We start from the raw sequence: 26373 nt of genomic DNA on the forward strand, positions 1-26373 counted from the left end.
ACTTAGCAGATGAGGAAAAAGGGCACATTTACCCATGACTATGTAACTAGTTGGGGAAATAGCTACACATATATGAATTGTCTCATATAGATTAAATGGTAAATGAATAAGTAGGTTAAAGCAGTTTCATTTTACATGACTGAAGTGAAAGACTTCACAGTTCCTCAAAGGACTTCAATATCCTATAGATGGGGAGGAAATACATTTAGTAGTCAGGAAAAGATACTAAAACCCGACCTCCACAATTAAAGATAGTAAATTATATCACTATATGATTTAAGGATTAAGATAAAAAGCAGAAATACAAACATCTGGCTTGGGGAAAGGGGAGACCTCCCCCAAAACATTTAGTGGCTTAAAGGATATTCATGCAATAGTACTAAAATCTTGAACATCCAACAAAATGTATGATCTAACCTGGCATATTTATAAAATGAAATTCCAGTCTCTCCCTCATTGTCTATTACATATATTTCAACTTTTTGTTATAGAAATATCAAGAGGAATCTCAAATGGTATTTCATAAAATATTCCAGGATAATTAGGCTAGGTATCAACATGAAGGCTAGACTTTGGAAAACTGGCTTAGTATTCTCTTTCTTGGGATTGCCTGATGGAGATGGAGAAGCTCTGCTATCAAAGCTACCAATCACCTATGACTAAAAAATTAATATGATAGCAGAATAAAGGTTCAAAATTCTCAGGAACTGAAACAGCTGATGAAATTTATACAAGATAAACTACAGGTTGTACATTTTATAAAAGCTGGACTACAAAAATGTAAGAGCTGATATTTTGAAAGGTTTTTTGTTTTAAAGCAAGCAAGCCAATCGGTGAATCTATGAAATTTTATATGAACACAAGCTTAACATAAGCTAACATACTACTAGGTTTACTTACTAGAAAACATGGGTCATATTTAAAGATGTGCTCATTTAAGGGGTGCCTGAGTGGCTCAGTTTATTAATCATCTGCCTTTGGCTTGGCTCAGGTCATGATCCTGGGGTCCCAGGACTGACCACTGCATCAGGCTCCCTGCTCAGTGGGTAGTCTGCTTCTCCCTCTTCCTCTGCCCCCTCCACCCCTTGTGCTCGCTCTCTCTCAAAAAACAAAAATAAATAAAATCTTTTTTTAAAAAAGTGCTCATTTGAGATCACATGTAGTGCTGCCTGGGTGGCTCAGACGGTTAAGTGTCTGCCTTCAGCTCAGGTCACAGTCCCAGGGTCCTGGGATGGAGCCCTATGTCAGGCTCCCGCTCAGCAGGGAGTCTGCTTCTCTCTTCCCCTCTGCCCCTCCCCCTGCTTGTGTACTTGCGCTCTCTCTCTCTCTCTCTCTCTCTCTCAAGTAAGTAATCTTTTTTTTAAAAAGATCACAAGTAATATAATCTTCCCATGATACCCTTGGCTGGCAGACCACATCTGATGCCATGTGCTGAAATCTGGGCTAATGTCTCAGAAATGACACTAATCAATAAATAGCACTGGCAGATGAATGATTAAAGTGGTACAAAGAATAGGCCTGGAAAAAATCTGGAGTGAATAACAAGATGGTAGTGTGGCCATGAATTTGGTCAGTTCTGGATTTAGTCCCCCAACCCTGCCACCTTTTTCACCTTCATGTTTTTCTATAAAACAAGGATAATATGGATAATATCCTAAATCTCTGTAATGCTTTAGATGGATTAGAAGTTAACAGTCCTGGGGTGCCTGGGTGGCTCAGTCGTTAAGCGTCTGCCTTTGGCTCAAGTCATGATCCCAGGATCCTGGGATTGAGCCCTGCATCGGGCTCCCTGCTTCTCCCTCTCCCACTCCCCCTACTTATGTTCCCTCTCTCGCTGTGTCTCTGTCAAATAAATAAATAAAATCTTTAAAAAAAAGAAAAAAAAAAAGAAGTTAACAGTCTTAAAGCAATGGACTGAGCAAACAAAAGATCTGGTAGAGGAAATGCTCAAACTACAATATTCTATCTGTTACTGAATTTCATTCAGTAGGCAGAACCAAGATCACCATGTATAACTTTCAGGAGTCAGATTCAAATGCAATCTAAAAGATTTCCAAGCCTGGTGCCTGGGTGGCTCAGTCAGTTAAGCATCTGACTCTTGATTTCAGCTCAGGTCATGATCTCAGGATCGTGGAATCGAGCCCTGCGTTGGGCTCTGGGCTGAAGGCAGAGCCTGCTTAGGATATTCTCTCTCCTTCTCCCTCTGCCCCTCCCTGCTCATACTCTCCCTAAAAAAATAAAATAAACTTCAAAAAATATATATAAAATATAAAAGATTTCCAAGCCCTTAAAAGAAGCAACTACATGGACCACACTCAAAATATAAGCTTTTTCAAGCATATGCTCACTCACCAAAAATCATAGATGTGACAAAAGAAACTAAGACTATTTGTGAAAAATAGGCTTAGAAGCCTTGTAATTTTCCTCTCAACTCAGATTCCACATTTTCTGTCCTATAGAATAAAAACTGAATCAAAGCCAAGAAAGTAATGATTACAGTTAGAGAATCATCTAATAAGAACATTAAGTAGCAGATTTTCTTTATTGTTCCTAACTTTTCCTTACTCCATGTAACTAATTTCAACATAAAGCTGAAAATGATCATCCTCTAGTGTCATGCATCATGTTAGGAAGCATATTCAGGCAAACAAGATTGGGGTTTTTTTTTTTTTAGATTTTATTTTATTTATTTTTAAGTAATCTCTACACCCAATATGGGGCTCAAACTCATGGCCCTGAGATCAACAGTCTCATGCTCTTCCAACTGAGCCAGCCAGGTGCCCGATGGGCAAATAAGTCTTGGAAGTTGCAACCTCACTGGTCTTGCTTACATATGTAACAACTTTTCTAGTTAGCTGAGGAGGTGCTTCATAGTTATTTTGCATTACTTTTTTTTTTTAAGATTTTATTTATTTACCTGACAAAGACGCACACAGTGAGAGAGGGAACACAAGCAGGGGGAATGGGAGAGGAAGAAGCAGGCTTCCCATGGAGCAGGGCTCGGACCCTGGGATCATGACCCGAGCCGAAGGCAGACACCCAACAACTGAGCCACCCAGGTGCCCCATGCATTACATTTTTTTAAATCTCAAAAATACGCACCTCCACCATACTCTTTAGAATGAGATGCAGCACGTGATTCATTAATGTCATTCTCCAAGTGACCAGCTTCATAACACTACAAATAAACAAAATGCAACAGATTTACAGAGGAACAGAAAATAAACCCTTTATATTATAGGCCAAATATGAACTATTATCACAGATACAGAAATCCTGGCTGTTTCTGACAATTAAACAAAATATTAATAATGGGTTGAACAGAAACTACATGGGGAAAAAAAGACATCAAAAAAACACACACACAAAAAACAGCTCCAAAAGACTCATACAAACACATACTCCTTTAGGGTGTGGGGGTTAATCAGAGATTCCCAATATATCAAGCAGATACAGAATGGTGCTCTGATTGAAGTGGTAGACAAAGAGAAAGGGTGTTTTTCCAGAGACCCACCATCTCAGTTCTATTCCATACCACCCTGCATTTAAAATCTATCTTCTTAAGACTGCATTTATAGCCATTAGATTTTACAAAAACTTATTTGATGAATTCTAACTATTAAAAAGCTTTGAATCAGTGCTCACTTCAGCAGCACATACACCAGAAAGTTCTGAATCATGGAATGTCTTTCTGATTTAATTGGCTGCAGATTAATATAAATGAAAGCAACATTAAAACTCAAAACAAAACACTCAGGCATCAAGAGTAATTTCCTACACATTTTATTCCCCTACTACTAATGCTTGTATGAATCAGTTCCAGTCCAAGCAAGTGTCTTCTACAATAAAAATATTCTTCAGCAGGACTGTAAAACAAAATTTAGCGGCCACAAAAAGTCAACATAACAGATGCTATTCTTGCTATAAAGTTCCTAAATTTTGAGGTCAAAACAAGCTAAAATACGGCAGTGAATTTCCAAATGCTCACTATATACATTAATCAAATCATTAACTTATGTATATTAATTATATCTCAATAAAACAGGTAAAGTATCATTCACTAAGCTGGCCCAAATTGATTTTCTTTAAAATTTGTCATTACCTCACTTGTAGCAGTAATGCAACAGCCTTACATAATTCACCTTGTATAATACTACTAAATTTATCACCTGTTAGCAAATGTTACTTCCATGCTCAAAATATTCAAATGAATCATAGTTTCCTTGTCCCTTACCACCTACCTCTTCCAACAATCTTGCAAGTGGCTAAGATTTGAATAAGACAAAGTCAAGAGAGAAAGCACTGCAGAAGGAAACTATCACAGCCTTACTAGGACATGTCTTAGGAAATGGACTTTGAGAAGAGTAAAAGACTTAAAGGATATAATGCAGACTTTAAAATGAGGTACAAACACACGAATAAATTGAGTTTTATAATTACATGCTAATCCAGATGGGTGAATAACTCACAAAAACAAAAACTAGGATCCTCAATACAGGATTAAATGATAGAAGCCTGTTATAGCTGATAAAAGTCTAAAAACTCTATATTTGATTTGCTTACAATCTGCATTTTTCCTTTAAAGAAAGAAAATTTTAATAGGAAATCTGTGCACCCTAACAACTGAATTTCTAACACACTGAGTTACTCCTCACACATATGAGCAACAGGATGTTCCCTAAAAATTAATATCCAGGAAAATAACCTTCTATTTCCACCTACCATTTAATGATGCCTTCTTGGCCAATAAAAACCATGTTTGCAAACTCAAAAACTTAGGTTCAAATGTTTCTGCCTGGTATATAAATGAGCGGAGTCTTTTCTGAGGTGTTATGCAGACAAGGCAATGGGATAAGAGTAGGTTAGTGGCTCACAGAGACAGAAGTGAAGTAGAAAGCAGGTGAGGTTTTAATCCCAGAAAAGAAATAACAACACACACACACTATACTCAATTTTAAAAGCTCTTTTCATTTTCACTTGAAAAGAACATCTAAAACCACCTGATACTCATGTCCACAAAAATGCAAAACAGCTTCTCAATATAGGATCTCTTAGACCAAACGAGTATACTCTGACATTCTGTAATGTCTATGTATGTGTGCATCAATGTTGCTAAGTATTCCTAAAAGATTTGTTTTTAAAATCCCATATTTACATATGGTTTAATCATATTTTAGAATTGACTAAAATAACATACCTTTTTAGAAAGGCCAACATCCCCTTTCTTGGGCATAAATCCAGGGTCTAAATCATTGGATTCAAGAAGTTTCTTAGTTGGTTTTCTCTGACGTTTACTTTCATAATTTCCTGAAATGCATGTATCTTTTCATTAGATGATTTAGAAACTAGGCACAAACTAATTAAAAAAAAAAAATCTATTATGCCACAGAAAAATGAGTCACCATATTTTTTTATGTTTTCCTCCTCATCTTCTGGGGAGGGGCAGGATAGGAATGTATTTATTTATTCTAAAATATTAGTTAACATAAAAAAACAGGAAAACAATTCTCAATACAAACACAAACTAATCTGAAAATGTTCTTACGTCTGTCTGTGTGTCTGTGTATCATCAAAGGACTAAGGGAGAAATCAAAAGGGCAGAACTATCTTAATTAATTGATAGTAAAGACAAAAAGAGAAGTGAGGTGGAGTAGAGCCTGAATTCTGGGAATAGGACCAAGATTAGAAATTTTATTCTGCTCCTGAACAAACAAAAAACACATTTACTTTGTAGGACTGTTCTTAAGAATCATATACAAGAGCCTAATAACAGTTTGGTACATGCTAAATTATGAAACAGTATCTTTACTATTTTTAAATTCTTTTGATTCTGTCTTACTTGATTAATAAGCACAATTGGGATATTTTTTTTTTAATAAAGGACTATCATCCCAAGCTATTGCTGGGAATATAAAAAAGTTACATCCAAAATTTTCCTTGAGTGACTACAATATTCAAAAATCAGAAGGTAAATTAGAGATAGTATGTTTAGATTCAACTCACACCAGGTGACATGTATATAAAGAATGATAAAGTGAAAAACAATTGGTAATTAACTTAAAGGGAATATTTACACTTAGCTACTTACAATGTATCGGGTAAATTACATTATGATGTCCATTTCATAAAAGAACCGAGTTCAGAGGTTAAACAACTTCCTAAGTAACACAAGAACTGACAGAGCTAGTATCTAAAGCATAAGTTTCATGTGTTTATTAGTGTGTAGAGCCCCTCTCCCAAACCCTGCTATCCTGAGTGTTGACTCACACCTGTTTGATCAACAACATGAAGAGTAACAGTGGAGTAAGGAGAGTTGTTTTTAAAACATGTCTTCTGGACAGTGTACCACCAATTCATGGTTATTAATTATATCAAATTAGGCGGCACTTTCAGGATTTCCCAGGACAAACGTGGGTAGCTTGCTATACAGAGATTCACTATTGGCTTTTCATCACAACATGCTAAAATCATATCTACTTACATTCTGAGACCCCATCCCCATCTTACCTGGTGTTTTAACTAGCAATTCCTCAGACTCAAGGGCAGGCCGTGGAGAGACTTCCGGAGCCACAGGCACAGACAAGGTCAGCTGTGGCAACTCAGCATGTCCACCTCCAAGTTCTGACTGAGCCAAGGGCCCTTCCAAAAATGGAGCCTCCCTTTCAAGAACTGGAGGCTCTTCTTTGGTTGAAATCAAAGAATTCTCATCCACCTGCTTGTTCTGAGCACTAGATCGACATCGGGCTAAAAGGTTTTCCTCTTCACAGCGGGAACTTACCTAAGAGCAAAAAATAAAAGTAGAATCCATAGACCAAAGTTGCTATAATTTCAGTGTCAAAAAGAGTAATACACTTAATGAAATTCTGACACATGCTACAACATGGATGAACCCTGAAGATATTACGCTAAGTGAAATAAGCCATACACAAAAAGACAAATATTGTATGATTCTACGTAGATGAGGTTTACCTAGAACAGTAAAATTCATCAAGACAGAAAATAGATTGGGGGAGGATGGGTGGCTCAGTCAGTTAAGCATCTATCGGACTCTTGATTTTGGCTCTGGTCATGATCTCAGAGTCATGAGATCGAGCCCCACACTGGGCTCTGTGCTAGGCATGGAGCCTAAGATTCTCTCTCGGCCCTCTGTCCTACCTCTCCCCAACATGCATGTGTGTGTGCGCTCTCTCTCTCAAAAAAAAAAAGAGGAAGAAGAAGAAGGAAAAGAAAATAGAATGGTGGTTGCCAGGAGCTGAGAGGAAAGTGGGAAGTTATTTTTTTTAATAGGTACAGAAATTTAGTTTGGAAACATGAAAAAATTCTAGAGATGATGGATGGTGGTGATGGTTCACAACAATGTGAATGTACTTAATGACACACAACTGTATACCTAAAAGTTTAAATTACAAACTTTGTTATATATATTTTAATTTTTTAAAAGGGAAAAAATGCAGTTGAAATACACTAAAGCTATATAAAAATTCATTAATGCCAGTGATAACGCTCCCTACCCACAAAAAGATTTCCTAATATGTCACCAATAAAGCAGCTAATAATGAATTCCCAATGTTAAGTTAGTAAATTAATAGGAAAGAAATAAGCATTTATGCTTCCTTTCATGTATATCAAGAAAATAAAGTGTTCAGTTAATGAGACAGTTCGCCAGCTAGTAAAAGTAGAAGAAATAATAAAATCTGTAAGTTTTCATTTTATAACCCCTAATGAAATTATTGATACAGACAAGGATTCTTCGACTGAAATTTTTATTTTTTTTGAAAGATTTTATTTATTTATTTGACAGACACAGCGAGAGAGGGAACACAAGCAGGGGGAGTGGGAGTGGGAGAACAGGCTTCCTGCCGAGCAGGGAGCCCGATGCGGGGCTCGATCCCAGGAACCTGGGACCATGACCCGAGCCGAAGGCAGACGCTTAATGACTGAGCCACCCAGGCACCCCTCGATTGAAATTTTTAAAAGCCATCAGGGAAATGGTGGATAGAGAAGAGGACATTCTTTTGAAGCCAAAGTAATTACAGACATGCTGCTTCATTTTTTTAAAGATTTTTTTTTTATTTGATTTGATTTGTTTATTTTAGAGACAGAGAGAGCCTGCGAGCAGGGCAGAAGAAGACAGGCAGAGAAGTAGACTTCCTGCTGAGTGCGGAGCCCAATGCAGGGCTTGATCCCAGGATCCTGAGATCATGACCTGAACTGAAATCAAGAGACAGACGCTCAACCAACTGAGCCACCCAGGCACCCCCATATATTCCTTCTTGGTCAAAGGGAGCAAAATGACTTAAAAGAAAGGAAATCAGTCAGGACTCTGGACAACTTCTAATGTCATGCGATATATGACACAATAGCACCTATAATTTAATCTAGCTAAAATTGTTTAACTTGAATCCATCAAATTATTAGTTATAATTTCCACATAACAAGGGAGATAGAGAAGAGTTTAGTGAAACATATGAAGAAGCAATCATACAAATCTAGAAGGGGGATACTGTAAAGGTTTCTCATTACTTAGGGTCATGAAAAAAGGGGGACTGTTCTGGATTTAAAGAAATTTAAGAAATCTAACAACCAGATATAATGTGTAGTCCTAGAATGAATAAACCAAATGTAAAGGTTAGAGGACAAGTGAGGGAATCTGAATATGGATTTGTTGTTATTAGATAAACTGATCTTATAAGATGCAGTAAAATTAAATCATTTATGAAGGAAAATGTTCTATTTTTTAGAGGTGCATATTATTTAGGGATAGAAGGTAAAATGTCTCTAATTCACCGTAAAGTAACTGAGCTTAAAAAAATTGAATTAAGCGGGGCGCCTGGGTGGCTCAGATGGTTAAGCATGTGTCTTCAGCTCAGGTCATGATCTCCAGGTCCTGGGATTGAACCCCACGTCTGGCTCCCAGCTCAGCAGGGAGTCTGCTTCTCCCTCTCTCTACCTCTCCCCTTGCTTGTGCTCTCCTCTGTCTCGCTATCTCTCAGATGAATAAATAAAATCTTAAAAAAAAAAAATTGAATTAAGGGGTGCCTGGCTGGCTCAGTTGGAAATGTCTGCAACTCTTGATCTCAGGGTCATGAGTCTGAGCCCCACATTGGGTGTAGAGATTACTTAAAAATTTTTTTAAAAATTGAATTAAAAAATAAAGCAAATAAGGTATCAATAGCATTTGTTTAAAAAATTATAATCCTGGGGGTTTCGGTGGCGCAGTCAGTTGAGCCTGATTCTTAGCTTTGGCTCAGCTCATGATCTCAGAGTCATGAGATCGAGCCCCACATGGGGTCCATGTTCAGCACAGAGTCGGCTTCAGATTCTTTCCCTCTTCCTCTGGCCCTCCTCTACAGGCTCTCCCTCTCAAATAAATAAATCTTAAAAAAAATAAATAAAAATAAAAAATTATGATCCTACCATATTTTATATTCTACAATTTTAATATTTTGTCATAATAATATTCCTAAATCATTACTCTCTGAAAGCAAAGGGAGAAAAAAATTTATATATATATATACTACTCACAGTGCATAGAGCCATTTATACCTTTCATGTATATTCTAAGTAGTGCCAAAAGCTGGCGGTAAAAAATGGAAAAAGCAAGATGCCAGTTAAGGAAATTATTATCCCATGCAGACAAAACATGATATTGAAGGCAAAACTGCAATATCCTAAAAGTACTGATGAAAAGACTATTAAAATGGTGGAATATACCTTGTGCACCTGTTCCTGCACCTTCTTTTGTTTTTTCTTAGGAGCAAATATCTGATCATATTCTTCTGTATATTCCAAAAGCCACTTGCTTGGCTTCCTAAGGCGTTTCTTCTCTGACCGCACAGCTAAAAGAGGAGAAACAAGTTCATATTAACCAAAATGTTAGAGGAAAGCCCACTGCTTTCATGCAACCATCCCTGTACTCTCAAAGGTACAGAGATGGGAAACTCTCAAAAACAATCTGCTTAAGCTCTAAGAGGCTAAAAGTGATTTCCTATGGTTTATCACATATGGAAGTTGAGGGAGGAGATTGAGAGCAACTTTTGTTGCTCTATACAAATATACACAGCCCATCTGAAGTTAAGGGAAAGATAAAAAAAAGATTAATCTGAAACTAACTAGTGTCCCATAGTGACAGATACAGCTAACGTTAAAATATAATCTAGGGGCACCTGGGTGACTCAGTTGGTTAAGTGTCTGCCTTCGGCCCAGGTCATAATCCCAGGCTCCTGGGATCAAGCCCCGCGTCGGGGGTGGGCCCTGCTCAGGGGGAAGTCTGCTTCTCCCTCCCCCTCTGCCTACCCCCGCCCTCATGTTCTCTCTCTAATAAATAAATAAAAATCTTAAATAAAAGTCTAAATCAAGCAAATTAATAAAATATACCATAAATTATTTTAATAACACCTCTCCAGATTACACAGAATACAAGACAGATATTTCAGATAGAATATTTATCTAATCAGTACTACCATGTGAATTTCAAAAGCACTTTACACACACTTCATACCATAGTTGTGATGTGAGTTTCACATTAGAAAACTGAGGAATATTTCTAAATAGAATCATTAAAAAATATAATTAATTATATGTATACCATTACCTCAATGACATAAAAAGCATATGGCACGTATGCCAAAGACAGAAAATAAGATAAAAATACAGAGTTCGGGGTACCTTTTAAGAAAAAAAAAATGTTATGTTTTATGGTCAAAATTTCAAAATATCGGGCGCCTGGGTGGCTCAGTTGGTTAGGCGACTGCCTTCGGCTCAGGTCATGATCCTGGAGTCCCGGGATAGAGTCCCCGCATCGGGCTCCCTGCTCAGCAGGGAGTCTGCTTCTCCCTCTGACCCTCCCCCCTCTCATGCTCGCTCTCTATCTCTCATTCTCTCTCTCAAATAAATAAAATCTTAAAAAAAAATTCAAAATATCATACCACTTTTCTTTGAATTAATGGTAAAACAAATATCTATTATAATTTCCCAATAAGACTGTGTCCCAGTTTAACATGTTATAGTCATTTTATAAGGTCTTTGGGAGCAAAAGCTAATGCATACAGAATGTAGGATATAGTCTACTCAAGAGGCAAGAGGTATTTCATGACACAATAACCTCAGAAGAAACTACTTCTGCCTCAGTTGAATGAGGAACACTGGTGTTCTTTCAATCAAAGAAATGCAAAAGTTGAGACCAAAAGGAAAAGGTCAAATCATAGGCACAGTAAACTTGGCAAAGGCTTTTACTCCTTAGATAGCACATATGGAAAAAAGCCATAAAACTTTGTTAGGATGAGATATGAAAAATAATTTTTTTCTAATTCTAATTACTGTAATTTCATAGCAATAAATAGTAGTAATATACCACCTAGTTTAACTATTTAAATCTAATATAAAAGGAGTTGAAAACTTATATTCACCCAAAAACCTTCACATGGATTTTTAAAGCAGCTTTATTCATAATTATCAAAACTTGGAAGCCACCAAGATGTAGGTGAATGGATAAATCAACTGTGGTATGTACAGATAATAGAGTATTATTCAGCACTAAAGAGATGAGGTATCAAGCCATGAAAAGACATGGAGGACACTAAAATGCATATACCAAGTGAAAAAAGTCAATGTGAAAAGGCTATATATATGATTACATACATACATTCTGGAAAAGGCAAAACTATGAAGACAATAAAAAGTGGTTACCAGGGGATGGGTTGGGGGGGGCATGCACATGGGAGGGAGGAATAGAATAGATAAGCAGAACACAGAGGATTTTTACAGCAGTGAAGATACTCTGTATGATACCATAATCATGAATACAAGTCATTATATATTCGTCCAAACCCAAAGAATGTACAACACCCAGAATGAACCCTAAGGTAAACTGTGGACTTCGGGTGATTATAATGTGTCAATGTAGATTCATCAATTGTAACAAATGTACCACTCCAGTGGGGGTGTTGATAATAGGGAAGGTTGTGCATGTGAGTGGACACCGACTATAGGAAATCTCTGTGCCTTCTCAATTTTGCTACAAACCTAAAACTGCTCTAAAAAAATAAAGTATTAATAAAAAATAAAAAGTTAAAATGATAGAGGCTGAAACAGTTATCAAAATTATGTACCTACAGAGCTCCCAATGTAATTATAGGGCTTGTTAAACCTTTCAACCAATGCAATTTTCCTAACTTCTCAGTTTTAGACAATAAACCTGTAAGTGACCCAAACCGGCGAGATTTCCCAAGCATTTCAAAAGAAGTTAAAATCATCAGCCAAACAATTACTTCAAATGTTCCCCTCAAATAATAATGTTTAAAAACTCTCTCTTAGAGAAAAGAAATAAGCCAAAATACATCTTGAAATAAGTATATGCATCTGTACCTGTGACAATTAATGGGTAATAACTTTACGCTCTGAGGCAAATAGATTATGTCTTTAATATATTCCCATTAGATAGCATCCAAATTTTCAAACACCAATGACATTTTTAAACACAAATAAGACCAAAGAAATGATAGGGAATAACATGGGTTTACTATGTGCATGCAAGTCACGGTTCAGCCATTTAACATTCATGAATTTCTAATCTTCACTTCAAGGTAAGTTATGACATCACCATTTCATAAAAAATGTAACTGAGAGGTGTCTGGCTGGTTCAGTCAGTAGAGCGCTACTCTGGATCTCAGGGTTCTAAGTCTGATCCCCACACTGGGTGTAGAGATTACTTAAAAAAAATAATAATAATAACTGAGGCTCAAAGAGGAAAGTGCCTTGCCTAAGCCCACTCAAGTTAGTCCATCACTTACAGGGCAAGTCCATGATTCCAATCAAAATCTCTCCATGCTCCAAAACCACTGGGTTCTTTTTACTAAAACAGATACCTATGCTATCACATCATCATATCCCTTATCCTATCCCATCCCCACAGCCCCCATCCATTACTACCTCCCCACATTAATTAGATCTCAGTCCTAGACAGGTTATATTCTGTCTTCTTAGAAGGTTCCATGGGCTAATCCATCCCCTCTTTCCTCCTGAAGCTGCTGTCCCCCATTCTGTCTTTGGGTTCACTTGTCTCACAGAATAAGTTCTCAGACTAAGTTTTAGTCCTTCAGTTCTTTATTTCCTTAAGATCCACAAGAAAACTGGCAAAGAGCACAAAAGGCTGGAAATTAATGTAAAAACTCTATCTGACATACTACAGGTTCCTGCACAAGTACATACATTGCAGGCAACCCTCTTGGGTCCCCTCCCTCCTCGGGAGCTTTGTACTATCACTTTGCTATGCTCAATAAACCTTGTTTTGCTGCCCCCCCAAAGAAACCCCCCACAAACAAAAAACCTCAAGTACATACATTGCTCCTCACCAACATTATATGAAACAATCCTTTAAAGGTTTAGGGTTTGGCAAACTACCAATGTGACTGTTTTAGTTTTAATAAATTTTACTGTAATATAGCCATGCTCATTTGTTTACCAATGGCTTATGACTGCTTTTGTGTCACAAAGAGTTAAGAGTGACAGGAGACAGTATGGCTTGCAAAGCCTAAAATATTTACTATTTGTCCTTTTAAGAAAAAGATTACCAATTAACCCTCTTAAATGTACAACAGGGTAACACACTGTAAATGAAAACAGCCTGGCCACAATTGAATGACTTAAAACCCAAAAGGTCTCCTGGCTGTTCCTGAGCTTCTGTTTCTTGCCCTCTTCAACCACACCTGCTACCAAAACCCCCTACTCCCACCTATGTTCTCACCTAAACTAGATTGCTCATCCGGTAAAACCACTTTTGAGTTGAAAGAAACTAGAGAACTAACTCACCATATCCAACTACTCTATAAATGGCCAAAAGGAAGTGGCTTGCCAAATTAACATAAAGAATATCAAGAACAAAAGAGGAATATGACCTTTTGGATACTAAAGGGAAATATTAAAAGGTAGAAAATTACAAAAGTTAATGGAGAGATGAGTAAATCATGCAAACCTCAAAACATGGCACAGAGCAAATAAGAAACAGAGCAGGAGCCAAAGTATGACCATCATTAAATTTCTTGGCAAATACACATCAAGGAAGGTTGGCCCTAGCACAGGGCCAGAACCTGTTGTAAAGAATGGATATAAATTGCTCATACAGGAAGTTTAGCAGTATCTTTTTAGAGTACAGAGTGTGTACATAAACCAGCTAAAATAATAAAATATCCAAAAAGTTAAATCAACCCCAAATGTACACCAACTGAAGAACAGATACATAAAATGTGGTATATCTGTGCCCTGGAATACTATCCAGCAATAAAAACCAAATAATGATATATGCTAAACATGTATAAATCACAAAACCAGAAACATCATGCTAAATGAAAAGAGCAAGGCACAAAGAGTTACATATTTTATGATTCCATTAATATGAAATATCCAGAAAAGGCAAATGGGAGTGGGGATAGGTAGTGGTGGATTAGTGGTTGCTGGGCTGGGAGTACAAACAGACTAACTATAAATGGGATAGAAAAATCTTACTAGGTAGAAGAAATGTTCTAAAACTGATTTATGGGAATGGTTGCACAACTCAACAAATTTACTAAAAATCACTTCCTTATGCACTTAAAATGTGTGAACCTTACGGTATATACAGTTAACTATATTCAACTATACTGAATAAAGTTTTTTTAAGACTAAATTACAAAGTTTTCTTTTTTTTTTCATCAAAATGGTGAATTTTCCTAAAGGACTACAGTACTAACAGCAATATCACTCCTAACACATTATTAGCCCTTGTCATACCTCTACTTTCCTAGATCTGAAATCTCAAAAGCAAAAAGTTAAAGGAAGGGGGTAAAAGGGCAAAAATCCAAACATTTCTTCATAATAATCGTTAAGTTACTGAGTCCAACCTCTGTTGAAAACAAATGAAATGCTGTATAAAGTGTTTTAAAAATTTGTCAGCAAAGCACTGACAAGACTGTGAAGAACTACAAACCAAAAACTAACAAAAGTAATAACCCAGAGATATGGATTTTGTCCTGAGGGCTTTTTTGTGATCCTGCTAAAGAGTAAGGGGGAGCAGTTTAAAAGAGAATAAACTAGTGCCCCAAAGGACTCTATCATCAGAGTCACAACAAAGCAAAAGTACACCATGTCCAAATCTCCAGAAGACCACAGGGAAAGGCACTTTGGCACAAAGCAGAAGGGGAGCAAGAGAGAGAATAAGTCCTTGAGAAGCTGTGATTGGTCCTCCTGTGTATTTGCAGTTCCCATAAGAAAATCAATCAATGTAATTAATACATCATGTTAACAGAAAAAAGGGAGTAAAAAAGGAATGATCATCTCAACAGACACAGAAAAACCATCTAACAAATGAAGTATATAAGGGAACTTTCTCAACCTGAAAGGCCATCTTTCAAAGTCATAGCCAACATCACAGTTAATGCTAAAAGACTGGATGCTTTCTCCCTAAGATCGGGAACAAGACAAGAATGCCTGTTTACTCCACTTAAGCTTAACACTGTTCCGGAGGCTTTAGCTGAGGAATTAGGCAAGAAAAAAAATAAATAAAAGACATCCAGATTAGAAAGGATGAAGTAAGACTTTCTCTATTAGTCGATGACATGATCGTGTACAAAAAAAATCCTAAGCAATTCACAAGAAAACAATCAGAACTAAAAAAAAAATGGGTTCAGCAAGGTTGCAACATGCAAAATCAATACACAAATATCAACTATATTTCTGTATACTTGCAATGAGCAACCTAAGAATGAAATTAAGGAAACTATTTCTAAGGAGCATCAAAAATGAATAAAATTTTTAAAAACAATAAAATACTTAGGAATAAACTGAATAAAAGCACAAGACTTATACACAGAAAACTACAAAACATCATTGAAATAAATGAAACACAACTAAATTAATGGAAAGCCATCCCTTGTGTAGAGTTTAGAAAACTTAATATTAACAATAGCAACACTGCCCAAAATGACATACAATCTAGTACAACCCTTATCAAAATCCCAGCTGGTTTTTTGCAGCAATTAACACACTGGTCCTAAAATTAAAATGGAAATGTGAAGATCCAGAAAAGCCAAACAATCTTGAAAACAAAGTTGGAGGACTCATAATTTCCAATTTCAAAACTACAATAATTAATTACTGTAAAAATAGGGTAATTAAGACTTTGTGGTACTGACATAAAGACAAGAAATATATATCAAAAGAAAGGAGTTGAGGGCCCAGAAATAAATCCTCACATTATGGTCAAATGATTTTCAGCTAAGATGCCAAGACGATTCAATGGGAAAATAATATCCTTTTTAACATAAATGGTGCTGAGAAAACTGGATTAGGCAATGGTTACTCAGACATGACACCAAAAGCACAAGCAACCAAGGAAAACACTAGACTTCATCCTAATTAAAAACACTTGTGCTTCAAAATATAGAAATCAAAAATGTAAATGGTAAACCCACTAAATGTAAGAAAATACTTGTGAATCATATCCAATAATACTGAGATCTACACCAAGAATTCTTACAATTAAATAAAAAGACAAATAGCCCGATTAAAAAATAGGCAAAGGATCTAGACAGATGTTTCTGCAAAAGATTTACAGGAGACCACTAAATACGTGAAGAGATGCTTAATATCAATAGCCCTCAGGGAAATGCAAATCATAGCAAAATAATGAAATACCACATGACACTGACTAGGGCAGCTATTTCAAATAGGTGTGAGTAGAGAGGCAGAGAAACTGGATCCCTTATATATTGCTAATATGAACGTAAAATGTCAAAACAGCTTTGGCAAAACATTCTGGCAGTTCTTCAAAAGTTTTATATATATAATTACCAAATGACCCAGTAATTCTGCTTCTAAATATATAAACAGTATAAATGAAAATATAGCCACACAAAACACTGCACACAAATGTTCAAATGATACCATTATTCATTCATAAAGGCCAAAAACTAGAAACAATCCAAATGTCTAAGTTGATGAAAGAATAAAATATGGTTTGTTCATACAATGGAGTAATATTTGGCATTAAAAAGACACGAAAGGGGTGCCTGGGTGGCTCAGTCGGTTAAGCGGCTGCCTTCGACTCAGGTCATGATCCCAGGGTCCCAGGACCGAGCCCTGCATCGGGCTCCCTGCTTGGCGGAGAGCCTGCTTCTCCCTCTTCCTCTGTCTGCTGCTCTGCCTACTTGTGCTCTCTCTCTCTCTCTCTCTCTCTCTGTTAAATAAATAAATAAAAATCTTAAAAAAAAAAAAAGACATGAAACAGGGATGGCTTGGGTGGCATAGTCAGTTAAGCATCCGACTCTTAGTTTCGGCTCAGGTTGTGATCTCAGGGTTATGGGATGGAGCCCTGCACTGGGCTCTGCACTCAGCCCAAGTCTCCTTGGAGTTTCTCTCTCTCTCTCTGCCCCTCCTGCTTCTGCACGCATGCGCACGCACTCTCAAAATAAATAAATCTTAAAAAAAAAAAAAAAGACATGAAGAAAGAGTGACAACAGCAAGATGGCAGAACTGGAGCCCGTACACAATTGCCCTCACAGGGACACCAGAGTAACAATGGACACATCAAAATAGTTTTGAGTACTCTAGAAACCAGTTAGGAAGTTGCAGTACCCCCAGGCAAGTTCAAAGTCAAGAACTATAAGATCGAAATGGCTTAAAAAAAGAGCAAATTTACGTTATATGAGACTTCCACTCCCAATGCAGGCACAGTTGAACTCCCCTCATGGATGGGGGGTGGGATTTGGGGATGGGGAGATTGTGGCCAACATACCAGATTTTCACAGGGCTGCCCAAGAGATCAGACTGTCTAACATGACTGGGACCACTAACAGAACCCACACGGTTTGGATTCCTGAAGGCTGCTGAAAACAAGGCAGAGAATGGGCAACTTGCTAAGGAACCAGATGGCTTGCAGTGAGGTAGTCAAAGGCCAGCACAGTTTGATGAAATCAGGAGAAGGTACTAAACTTTATTCTTCTTTCTACAAAAAAAGGTTAAAGAGCAGAGCCAGCATTTGGCAATCTGGATTTCTGGAGAACTGGCCAAGGGACTAGTATATGCCTTGCCTGCTTTTGAGAGCAAATGGGGAGCCAGTACTCTTTGCATACCTGGGAGCCACTGAGAAAGAAAACAGTGGGAAGACTGTTGCAGTAACACAAGCAAACCTCCAGTACTGCAAAAAAAAAAAAAACCCTAGAGGGAGCAAGATTACAAGCCCCTGAAAAAGAAATGGCAGAATTCCCTAATTAGGAAATTACAAATACAAGCCCAGAGAAGCCCACCCTCCAAAAAAAGGATCGAGGTCCCTAGAATATCCAGCTGAGGTGATTGGTGAAAGCCTTTCCATGTCTGAAGCCAATCCCTAAAGACTAGGAGTGGTTGGGGTGCCTGGGTGGCTCAGTCAGTAAGCGTCTGCCTTCGGCTCAGGTCATGATCCCAGAGTCCTGGGATCGAGCCCCGCATCGGGCTGCTGCTTGGCGGGAAGCCTGCTTCTCCCTCTCCCAGTCCCCCTGCTTGTGTTCCCTCTCTCCCTGTGTCACTCTCTGTCAAATAAATAAATAAAATATTAAAAAAAAAAAGACTAGAAGTGGTTGTTATTCAAATGCATAAAACTCGGGGCGGGGGGGATCACCAAGCACAAAAAGAAAACAGGGAAACTTGGCCCTAATCAAAGGGTTGAAATAAATCTCCAGAAGGGCCTTGGGTGTCTCGGGTGGTTAAGCATGCGGCTTTAGATTTCAGCTCAGGTCGTGTTCTCAGGGTTGTGAGATCAAGCCCCTATCTGGCTCCATGCTGGGCATGGAGACTGCTTAAGAATCTTCTCTCCCTCTCCCTCGGCACCCCCACCCAGCACCCTCTCTGAAGACAAACAAACAAAAAAAACCCCACATACTTTGGAAGATAACAAATATAAATATATGTGCAGAGCACCCAAATATATGAAGCAAACACTGACAGAATTGACAGGGGAAATAACAGTGGAGTACAATATCTGGCTTTCAATAATGGATATAACAACCAGACAGAAGATCAATAAAAGATCAGAGAATCTGAATATCACTATTTATCAAATGAACCTAATACACGGAACACTCATTCCACCTTATAGCAGCAAAATACACATTCTTCTTAAGCACACATGAACTGTTTTCCGTGAAATCACGACAGACCACAAATCAAGTCTTACAAATTTAAGACTGAAATCATACCATGTTATCTTTTCCAATCACAATAGGCTGGAACTCTAGCAGTTGGAAAACTAGAAAATTCACAAATACATGGAAATCAACAAACTCCTGCACAACTAGTGTGTTGGAGAAGTCCCAAGAAAAATTAGAAAATATCTTCAAACAAATATGAAAATACAATATACCTAAACTTATGGGATCCAGTAAAGTAAGTACTAACAGAGAAGTGTATAGCAGGAAGCACCTACATTAAGAAAAAAGATTCCAGGGCGCCTGGGTGGCTCAGTCAGTTAAGCATCTACCTTCAGCTCAGGTCATGATCCCAGGGTTCTGGGATCGAGGCCCGCATTGGGTTCTTTCTCAGTGTGGAGTCTGCTTATCCCTCTCCCTCTCCCCCCTGCTTGCTCTCTCTTATAAATAAAATCTTTAAGAAAAAAATAAAAAAGATCTCAAATCAACAACCTAATTTTTACACTTCAAGGAATAAGAATAAACCCACAGTTAGCAGAAGGAAGGAAATAATAAATATTAGAGCAGAAATAAAACAGAAAATTAAAAATATCAAGACTAAGCACTGATTTTTTTAATGATCAATAAAATTAGAAAGTCCTTAGCTACATTAAGGAAAAAAAGACAACTAAAACCAGAAATTAAAGAAGAGTCATTAAAAAAAATAAATAAATAAAGAAGAGTCATTTCAACTGATACCATAGAAGCAAAAGAATTACAAGAGACTACTATGAACAACTGCATGCCAACAAACTGGGTAATCTGGAAGAAATGGATAAATTTCTAGAAACATAACCAAGACTGAATCATGAACAAATAGAAAATTTGAATTAGGAATTAGTAAGGAGATTAAATCAGTCATCAAAAACCTCCCAAGTGAGAAAAGCCTAGGATGAGATGGCTTCACTGGAGAAATCTACCAAGCATCTAAAAAAGAATTAATGCCAAACCTTTTCAAACTCTTCCAAAAAACTGAGAAGGAGAGAACATTTCCAAACTCATTTTAAGAGGTGAGCATTACTCTGATACCAAAGACAAATACACTTTAAAAAAAAAAAAATTGTAAACCAATATTCCTTATGAACATTGCTGCAAAAATCCTCAACAAATATTAGCAAACTGAATTCAATACACCATGACCAAGTGAGATTCACCCCTGGGATGGAAAGATGATTCAACATATAAAAAAATGAATGTAATACAAATGTTACCAAAATGAAGAAAATCACATGACTATCTCAACTGATGCAGAAATTCAACACTTTTTTTTAAAGATTTATTTTAGAGAGAGCAAGACAACACATGCGCATATGAGTGGGGGGAAGGGCCAGAAGGAGATAATCTTCAAGCAGACTCCCAGCTATGTGCAAAGCACAATGACAGTGCTCCATCTCACAACCCATGAGATCATAACCTGAGCCAAAACCAAGAGTTGGGACGCTTAACCCATTGAACCACTCAGGTGTCCCTCAACATTTTTTTTAAAGTAAGCTGTAGGCCCAATATGTGGCTTGAACACACGACCCTGAGATCAAAAGTCACATGTTCCACCGACTGAGACAGCCAGGCACTTCCTACCAAAATCCCAATGGCATTTTTTGCCAAAACAGGAAAAAAATCCTAAATTCACATGGAATCTTAATGTACACCAAACAGCCAAAAACAATCTTGGCAAAGAATACATCATTTCTTCAAAATATATTATAAAGCTACATTCTAATATGATATTGCCATAATGACAGACATATAGGTCAACAAAATGGAGAACACAGAAATAAACACTAAGTGTATGGTCAAATTATCTTTGACCAGTATGCTAAGACTACACAATGGGGAAAGGATGGTCTCATCAATAATGGTGCTGGGAAAAGTGGATATCCACATGCAAAAGAAAGATGGATCCTTATCTTACACCATTTACAAAAATTAACTCAAAATGGGTCAAAAACCTAAATCTAAGATCTGAAACTATAACACTCCAGAAGAAAACAAGGGAAAAGATTTGATTCATGACTGGAATGAGCAATGATTTATTTGATAGGATACCAAAAGCAGAGATAACAAAAGCAAAAATAGATGAATTGGACTGCATCAAACTTAAAATCTTCTGCATAGCAAAGAAACAATTAACATAGTGAAAAGACAACCTACAAAATGAAAGAAAATGTCTGCAAACCATATATCAAATAAGGGGGAATAAAGAAGAAAAAAGAAAGGAAGGCAGGTAGAAAGAAAGAAACAAAGAAATCCTACAACTCAGTAACAAAACAACCCAATTCAAAAATGGTCAAAGGACCTGGAGAGACATTTTTTTCAAAGAAGGTATACCAATGGCCAACAAGCATATGAAAAGATCCTCAACATCACTAATCATTAGGGAAATGCAAATCAAAAACCATAATGAGCTATCACCTTACACCTGTTAGGATGGCCACTATAAAAAAAATAAATAACAAGTGCTGGTGAGGATGTGAGGAAATTGAAACACTAAGCGCACTGTTGGTAGGATTTTAAAATGGTGTAGCCACTATGGAAAACAGTATGGAGTTTCCTCAAAATACTAAAAATAGAATTATATGATCCACTCCAATTTCTGGAATACGTCTAAAAGAACTTAAAATGTGACCTCAAAGAGATATTTGCACACCCATGTTCAAAGCAGTCTTATTCATAATAGCCAAGATAGAGGCAACTTAAATGTCTAATCCTAAATATCTGCTGATAGATGAATAAAAAAAATATGGTATGTACATACAACAGACTATTATTCAGCTTCAAGAAAGACAGAAATTGTGTCATATGCTAAAACATGGATGAAACTTGAGGACATTAGGCTAAGTGAAATAATCCAATCTCAAAAAGATGAATAGTACATGATTCCATTTACATGAGATATCTCAAGTGATCCAACTCATAAAAACAAAGAGAATGGTGGTTGCCAGGGGGTGGGGGAAAAGGAAACAGAATTGTTCAGTTGAGTATAGTTTCAGACATACAAGATGAAAAAGTTCTAGAGATCTACTGTACAACAATGTATATACAGTAATACTGTATAAACTTGTTCACAAGGTAAATTTATATATTTTTTACCACAATAAAAATAAAGCATTGCTACATGCTAACTTAAAAGAACCAAACACTAAAGTACCACATATTGTATGATTCCATTAACATGAAATGTACAGGACAGGAAAATCTACAGATTGGGGAGAAATGAAGGGAGGTTAATAAAGGGTACTATGTTTCTTTCCTGGGTGAGGAAATATTCCAAAATTGTTTATGTTGATGATTGTACAATTCTATGAAAAAAACCACTGAAGTATAAACTTTAAACTGATGGATATTTCATGGTACATGAGTTATACCTCAATAAAGCTGTTAGAAAACAAAATCTACTATGGTAAACAATTTTGAGAATCTTATGTTTAAGGATAGTCAGTTTTACCCTCAACAATTATATTGTATGTAATATTAATATCTTGAAAGACTTCTGCTGTTTTTCTTCTGCTGCTTAGGTAAGATACCCTGGTACTTCAGTTTTTTGTTGTTCTCAAACCTTGTTACAGAAGGGAAGTTAAGACATCTAAAGCCTTCAAATAAGTACTACAGAACACTTTCTTTTTCCCAAAAGCAAACGTCCCTTTTGTCTACATCATCAATGAACCTTCCTTAAACTGTGGTAAAGGAAGCCTAACATTCAATAAAATCTATTCACTTTCTGTAAACTAATAACTATACTTAAATTTTAGGCTCAGAGCCTCTCAATTACCTGCAATGCCAGACTGAGTCCCAAAAAGTTTCATAGATTTAAAAAGGTCGTGGGTTTGGGACACCTGGGGTAGCTCAGTTGGTTAAGCGTCTGCCTTCGGCTCAGGTCATGATCCCAGGGTACTGGGATCAAGCCCCATATCGGGGCTTGCTCTCTGTGCTCTCTGCTCAGTGGGGAGTCTACTTCTCCCTCTGCCTGTTGCTCCCCTTCCTGTGCTCACTCTCTCACTCTAACTCAAATAAATAAAATTTAAAAAAAGAGAGAGAGAGAGCTTCTGGTAAACATAATTTCTGAAAGTATATGGAAACCTGGCCCTCAAAATTCAGATCTTGTACATAAAGCTCTTTCTTCAAGTGATAGTACTTTCCTCCCAATTTACACTTAGCCCTTCCATCAAAATAGGCCAACTTCAGAAGGGTAACATTATCACCACTACTTCTCTAATCCTTATCATTGTCAGGAGTCCTTACCTGGTTCAGGGAGCTCAGGCTGGGGTGTCAAACTGGGAATTCCCGGCTCTTTTTCCATCTCTTCAATGCTGGCACTGGATTTATCACAAACATTCAACTGTGGTCCAACTGAATCTAAGCGGCTGGCATGATTGGGATCTGCCAGTGTATCCTCTAGTATGTTTGTTGAAGTAGGGGGTCTATGCTCTGGAAACTCATCCCCCTTCTTTACGGGGTCAGCTGGAAGCAAAACCCCAAAGGCACCCTCAGAGTTTTCTTTCTCCCTAAATCTGTTAGTGCGCTTCCGAGGTTTAGTGCGCCTTTGGTTTAAACGCTGCCACCGCTTTTTAGGCACCGCTTGATTTACACTATTGGGTTCATCATTCTCACTGTTCATTTCAGTATCCACCTCTGGGCCTTTTCTGTTTTCAAAAGAGGGGGCTTTCTCAGGAATTTTATCAGAGTCAGACTGGTTGACTTTGTTATCAAAATGAACACTGGAAAAATGGGCACTGTCTTCACTTGTTAAATGGCCCATTAACTGAAGGGGTTCCTCTTTACCAGGGTCTTCTAGCCCACCTCTTGAGGAACCATTCTCTGAACCTCCACTTGCTCTGTCTCCCTGCAGTGCAGCCTCAAGAGTTACAGCTGGAAGTCGGTTGAGTTTTCTTTTGCGCTCTGTCTTTAAGGCTTTACGGTTCAATGTGTTCTTTCCCAACTGGGCTGAAAAACTATCTCGCAATTTAGATGATGGTTTTGATCGCCCACAGTTGCGCCTAGTAACACAGTTTGAACGACTTTTACCAGAAGCAGAGACGTCTCTTCTGTCAGACACTAAGCCAGGTACAGATACAGACAACTCTCCAGACACTGCAGAGTCACCCCCACTAGAGCTAGGACGGACTGGGTTCTGAGTGCCATCTCCATTTTTTTCTGAACTGTGAGTGGAGCTTCCTGAAACCAAGACCTTAGATGCACCTACAGGACTACTCGTAGAACAGTCCCCAAGACCAGGACTCCGATAAGAGACCAAGTTCTGAGCAGTCATTAACCGTTGCTCCTTGGTCTTACTATCATGCATATCTTTTAACATCATTAATAATGTACTGAATTTGTAGTCTGGTTCAATAGGTATATGATTCTGACCAGAGGCAGGAGAAAAAAGTAATGGTTTTGATGGCTTTGATGTTCCAGAGTCACTCATATCTTCACTTAAGGATCTATAAGAGAGTTCCTTCAACTCTGACAGAACATGTTTCACCACTGCTGTTTCTATGTCATTTGAATCCCTGGTTTTCTCATGCATGTTGCTCAGTAGTTTTAGCCCATCCACTTTCCCACTTTTGGAAATGCTGGCCAAAGGAGAGCCTTTGGTATCAGAAGAACAGCATTTCAAACTGCAGTCCTCATTTGTAACTGGAGGTTCCACTACAACTGGATTTTCTTTATGTTTGCACTTTATACTTCGGATCTTGGGCTGTTTGCTTTTTGAATGAAATAGAGCTTGATTTGTAGACCCACCTTTTATTAGTGAGTTCTCACTGGAAATGCTTGATGGTGTGTTGAATTTTGGAGAGAAACCATCATTTCTAAAATCCGATTGGGGTTTGCGGACAATAGTAGATACTTTAAGATCAGAGAGATTAACCTGAGATGTCTCAGTTCCAGGCTCTGCTGTCTTAGTACAATCCATTAAGTGGTCTGTATGTGAGTTAGTAATGAGGGACTTCTGCTTTGCTTTTATCTTAGTGTTTGTGGCAGGATACCTAGTATACTTTACCTTTTCATTTTTCTGCACAGATAACATATTCTCTGTTCTATCAAAAGCATCTGTAATTTCAAGGACACTGTTATCAGACTCTGAACTGTGATCTATGGGATCCAGATCACTGCTTCCATCATCAGAAGTGGTACAGATACTAATGGAATCACTTCGCTTTTCTTCATCACCTGCTCCAATGTAACAGAGCTGCACTTTTGAACTACACACCAAACCTCGTTGGAGTTTCTTCTTCTCCCCAGAACGTTTAGAGATCAAGGCACCCTCAGACAAGCCCAGTAAAGAGTCACAATTTGAAGTCTCAAATTCTTTCTTTGCTGTGTTTTTCGCACAAGAAGAAAACAGGAAACTTCCTGGGGCAGTGTTGGACCCTGTGAGGCTGTTTGCTATCCTGGAAAGTTCATTAGAGGCCTGCTTATCAGATACATCCCCAGAAATAAAGTTTAGGCCAAGGTTCTCTGGAATCTTTCCCCTTCGTTCTTCCTTATGTGCTTCAAATTGCATGTGGCCCTTTTTCATACTAGTCCTTTTTGGATTATCAGAACTCTTTCTGGCTCGAGACTTAGCACAAGGCTTTTCCTTCTCATCTGCAGAATGTTCAGAGTCAAAAGCCAGAGATTTCAAGCAGCCATTAAGTAACAGGTCATGTTCTGATTCAGGATCATTTGTACAGTCCTCAAATGGCATGTCCTCCTCACTGTCCAACTTGATTGAACTGGTGACACATCTTCGGTTCTTTGACCCTTTGGGAACATCATACTGTTCAGCAAGACCAACACTGGCTTCCCATTTACTCAAAATTTTCTGAGGAACCTTAAATTTAAAGGAAAAAAAGATTATCACTTATCAAATAAATACAAAAGGGAATAGAGAGATGATCAGTAAAGACCTCTTAAATAAGAAGCCTTTCCAAGCCTTGTAACTTCTTCAAGGTACTTTTATGGTACCAGCCAGGTGGTTAGCACCCATTTTTCATCCAGAGCCTAAATAAACAATGGGGGATTCTTTGAATCTACTTCTACCACTAAGATCTGTCATTAGAAGAAAGATTAATCCCACACATCCTCTGCTCTCCCTCCTCTACAAAAGAGGGGACCATAACTAGGACTGCATTACTAATCAACATTACATTACTAAATCAAGGAATAATCAGACCCTTCCTATTTACCCCTCCACACTTTA

At 37.7% G+C, this 26373-nt stretch overlaps 1 protein-coding gene and 1 non-coding gene across 7 annotated transcripts in view; both read right to left on the minus strand.

Annotated features, from left to right (window-relative positions):
* NSD1 (nuclear receptor binding SET domain protein 1) overlaps positions 1-26373 on the minus strand; it is a 143544-nt gene that overhangs the window by 41017 nt on the left and 76154 nt on the right. For all 6 annotated transcript variants that reach the window (XM_027606131.2, XM_027606133.2, XM_027606134.2 and 3 more), the window contains 5 exons: positions 23433-26004; positions 9715-9839; positions 6508-6778; positions 5198-5307; positions 3103-3178 (listed from right to left, as the gene is read on the minus strand). In XM_027606131.2, the coding sequence (XP_027461932.2) occupies positions 3103-3178; positions 5198-5307; positions 6508-6778; positions 9715-9839; positions 23433-26004 (3154 nt within the window). The remainder of the gene's footprint in view (positions 1-3102; positions 3179-5197; positions 5308-6507; positions 6779-9714; positions 9840-23432; positions 26005-26373) is intronic.
* On the minus strand, positions 2707-2779 carry TRNAN-GUU. The gene has a single exon. It is a non-coding gene; the product is annotated as a tRNA-Asn (tRNA).

The sequence above is a fragment of the Zalophus californianus genome, chromosome 5 (genome assembly GCF_009762305.2).
Source record: "Zalophus californianus isolate mZalCal1 chromosome 5, mZalCal1.pri.v2, whole genome shotgun sequence".
Lineage (NCBI taxonomy): Eukaryota > Metazoa > Chordata > Mammalia > Carnivora > Otariidae > Zalophus > Zalophus californianus.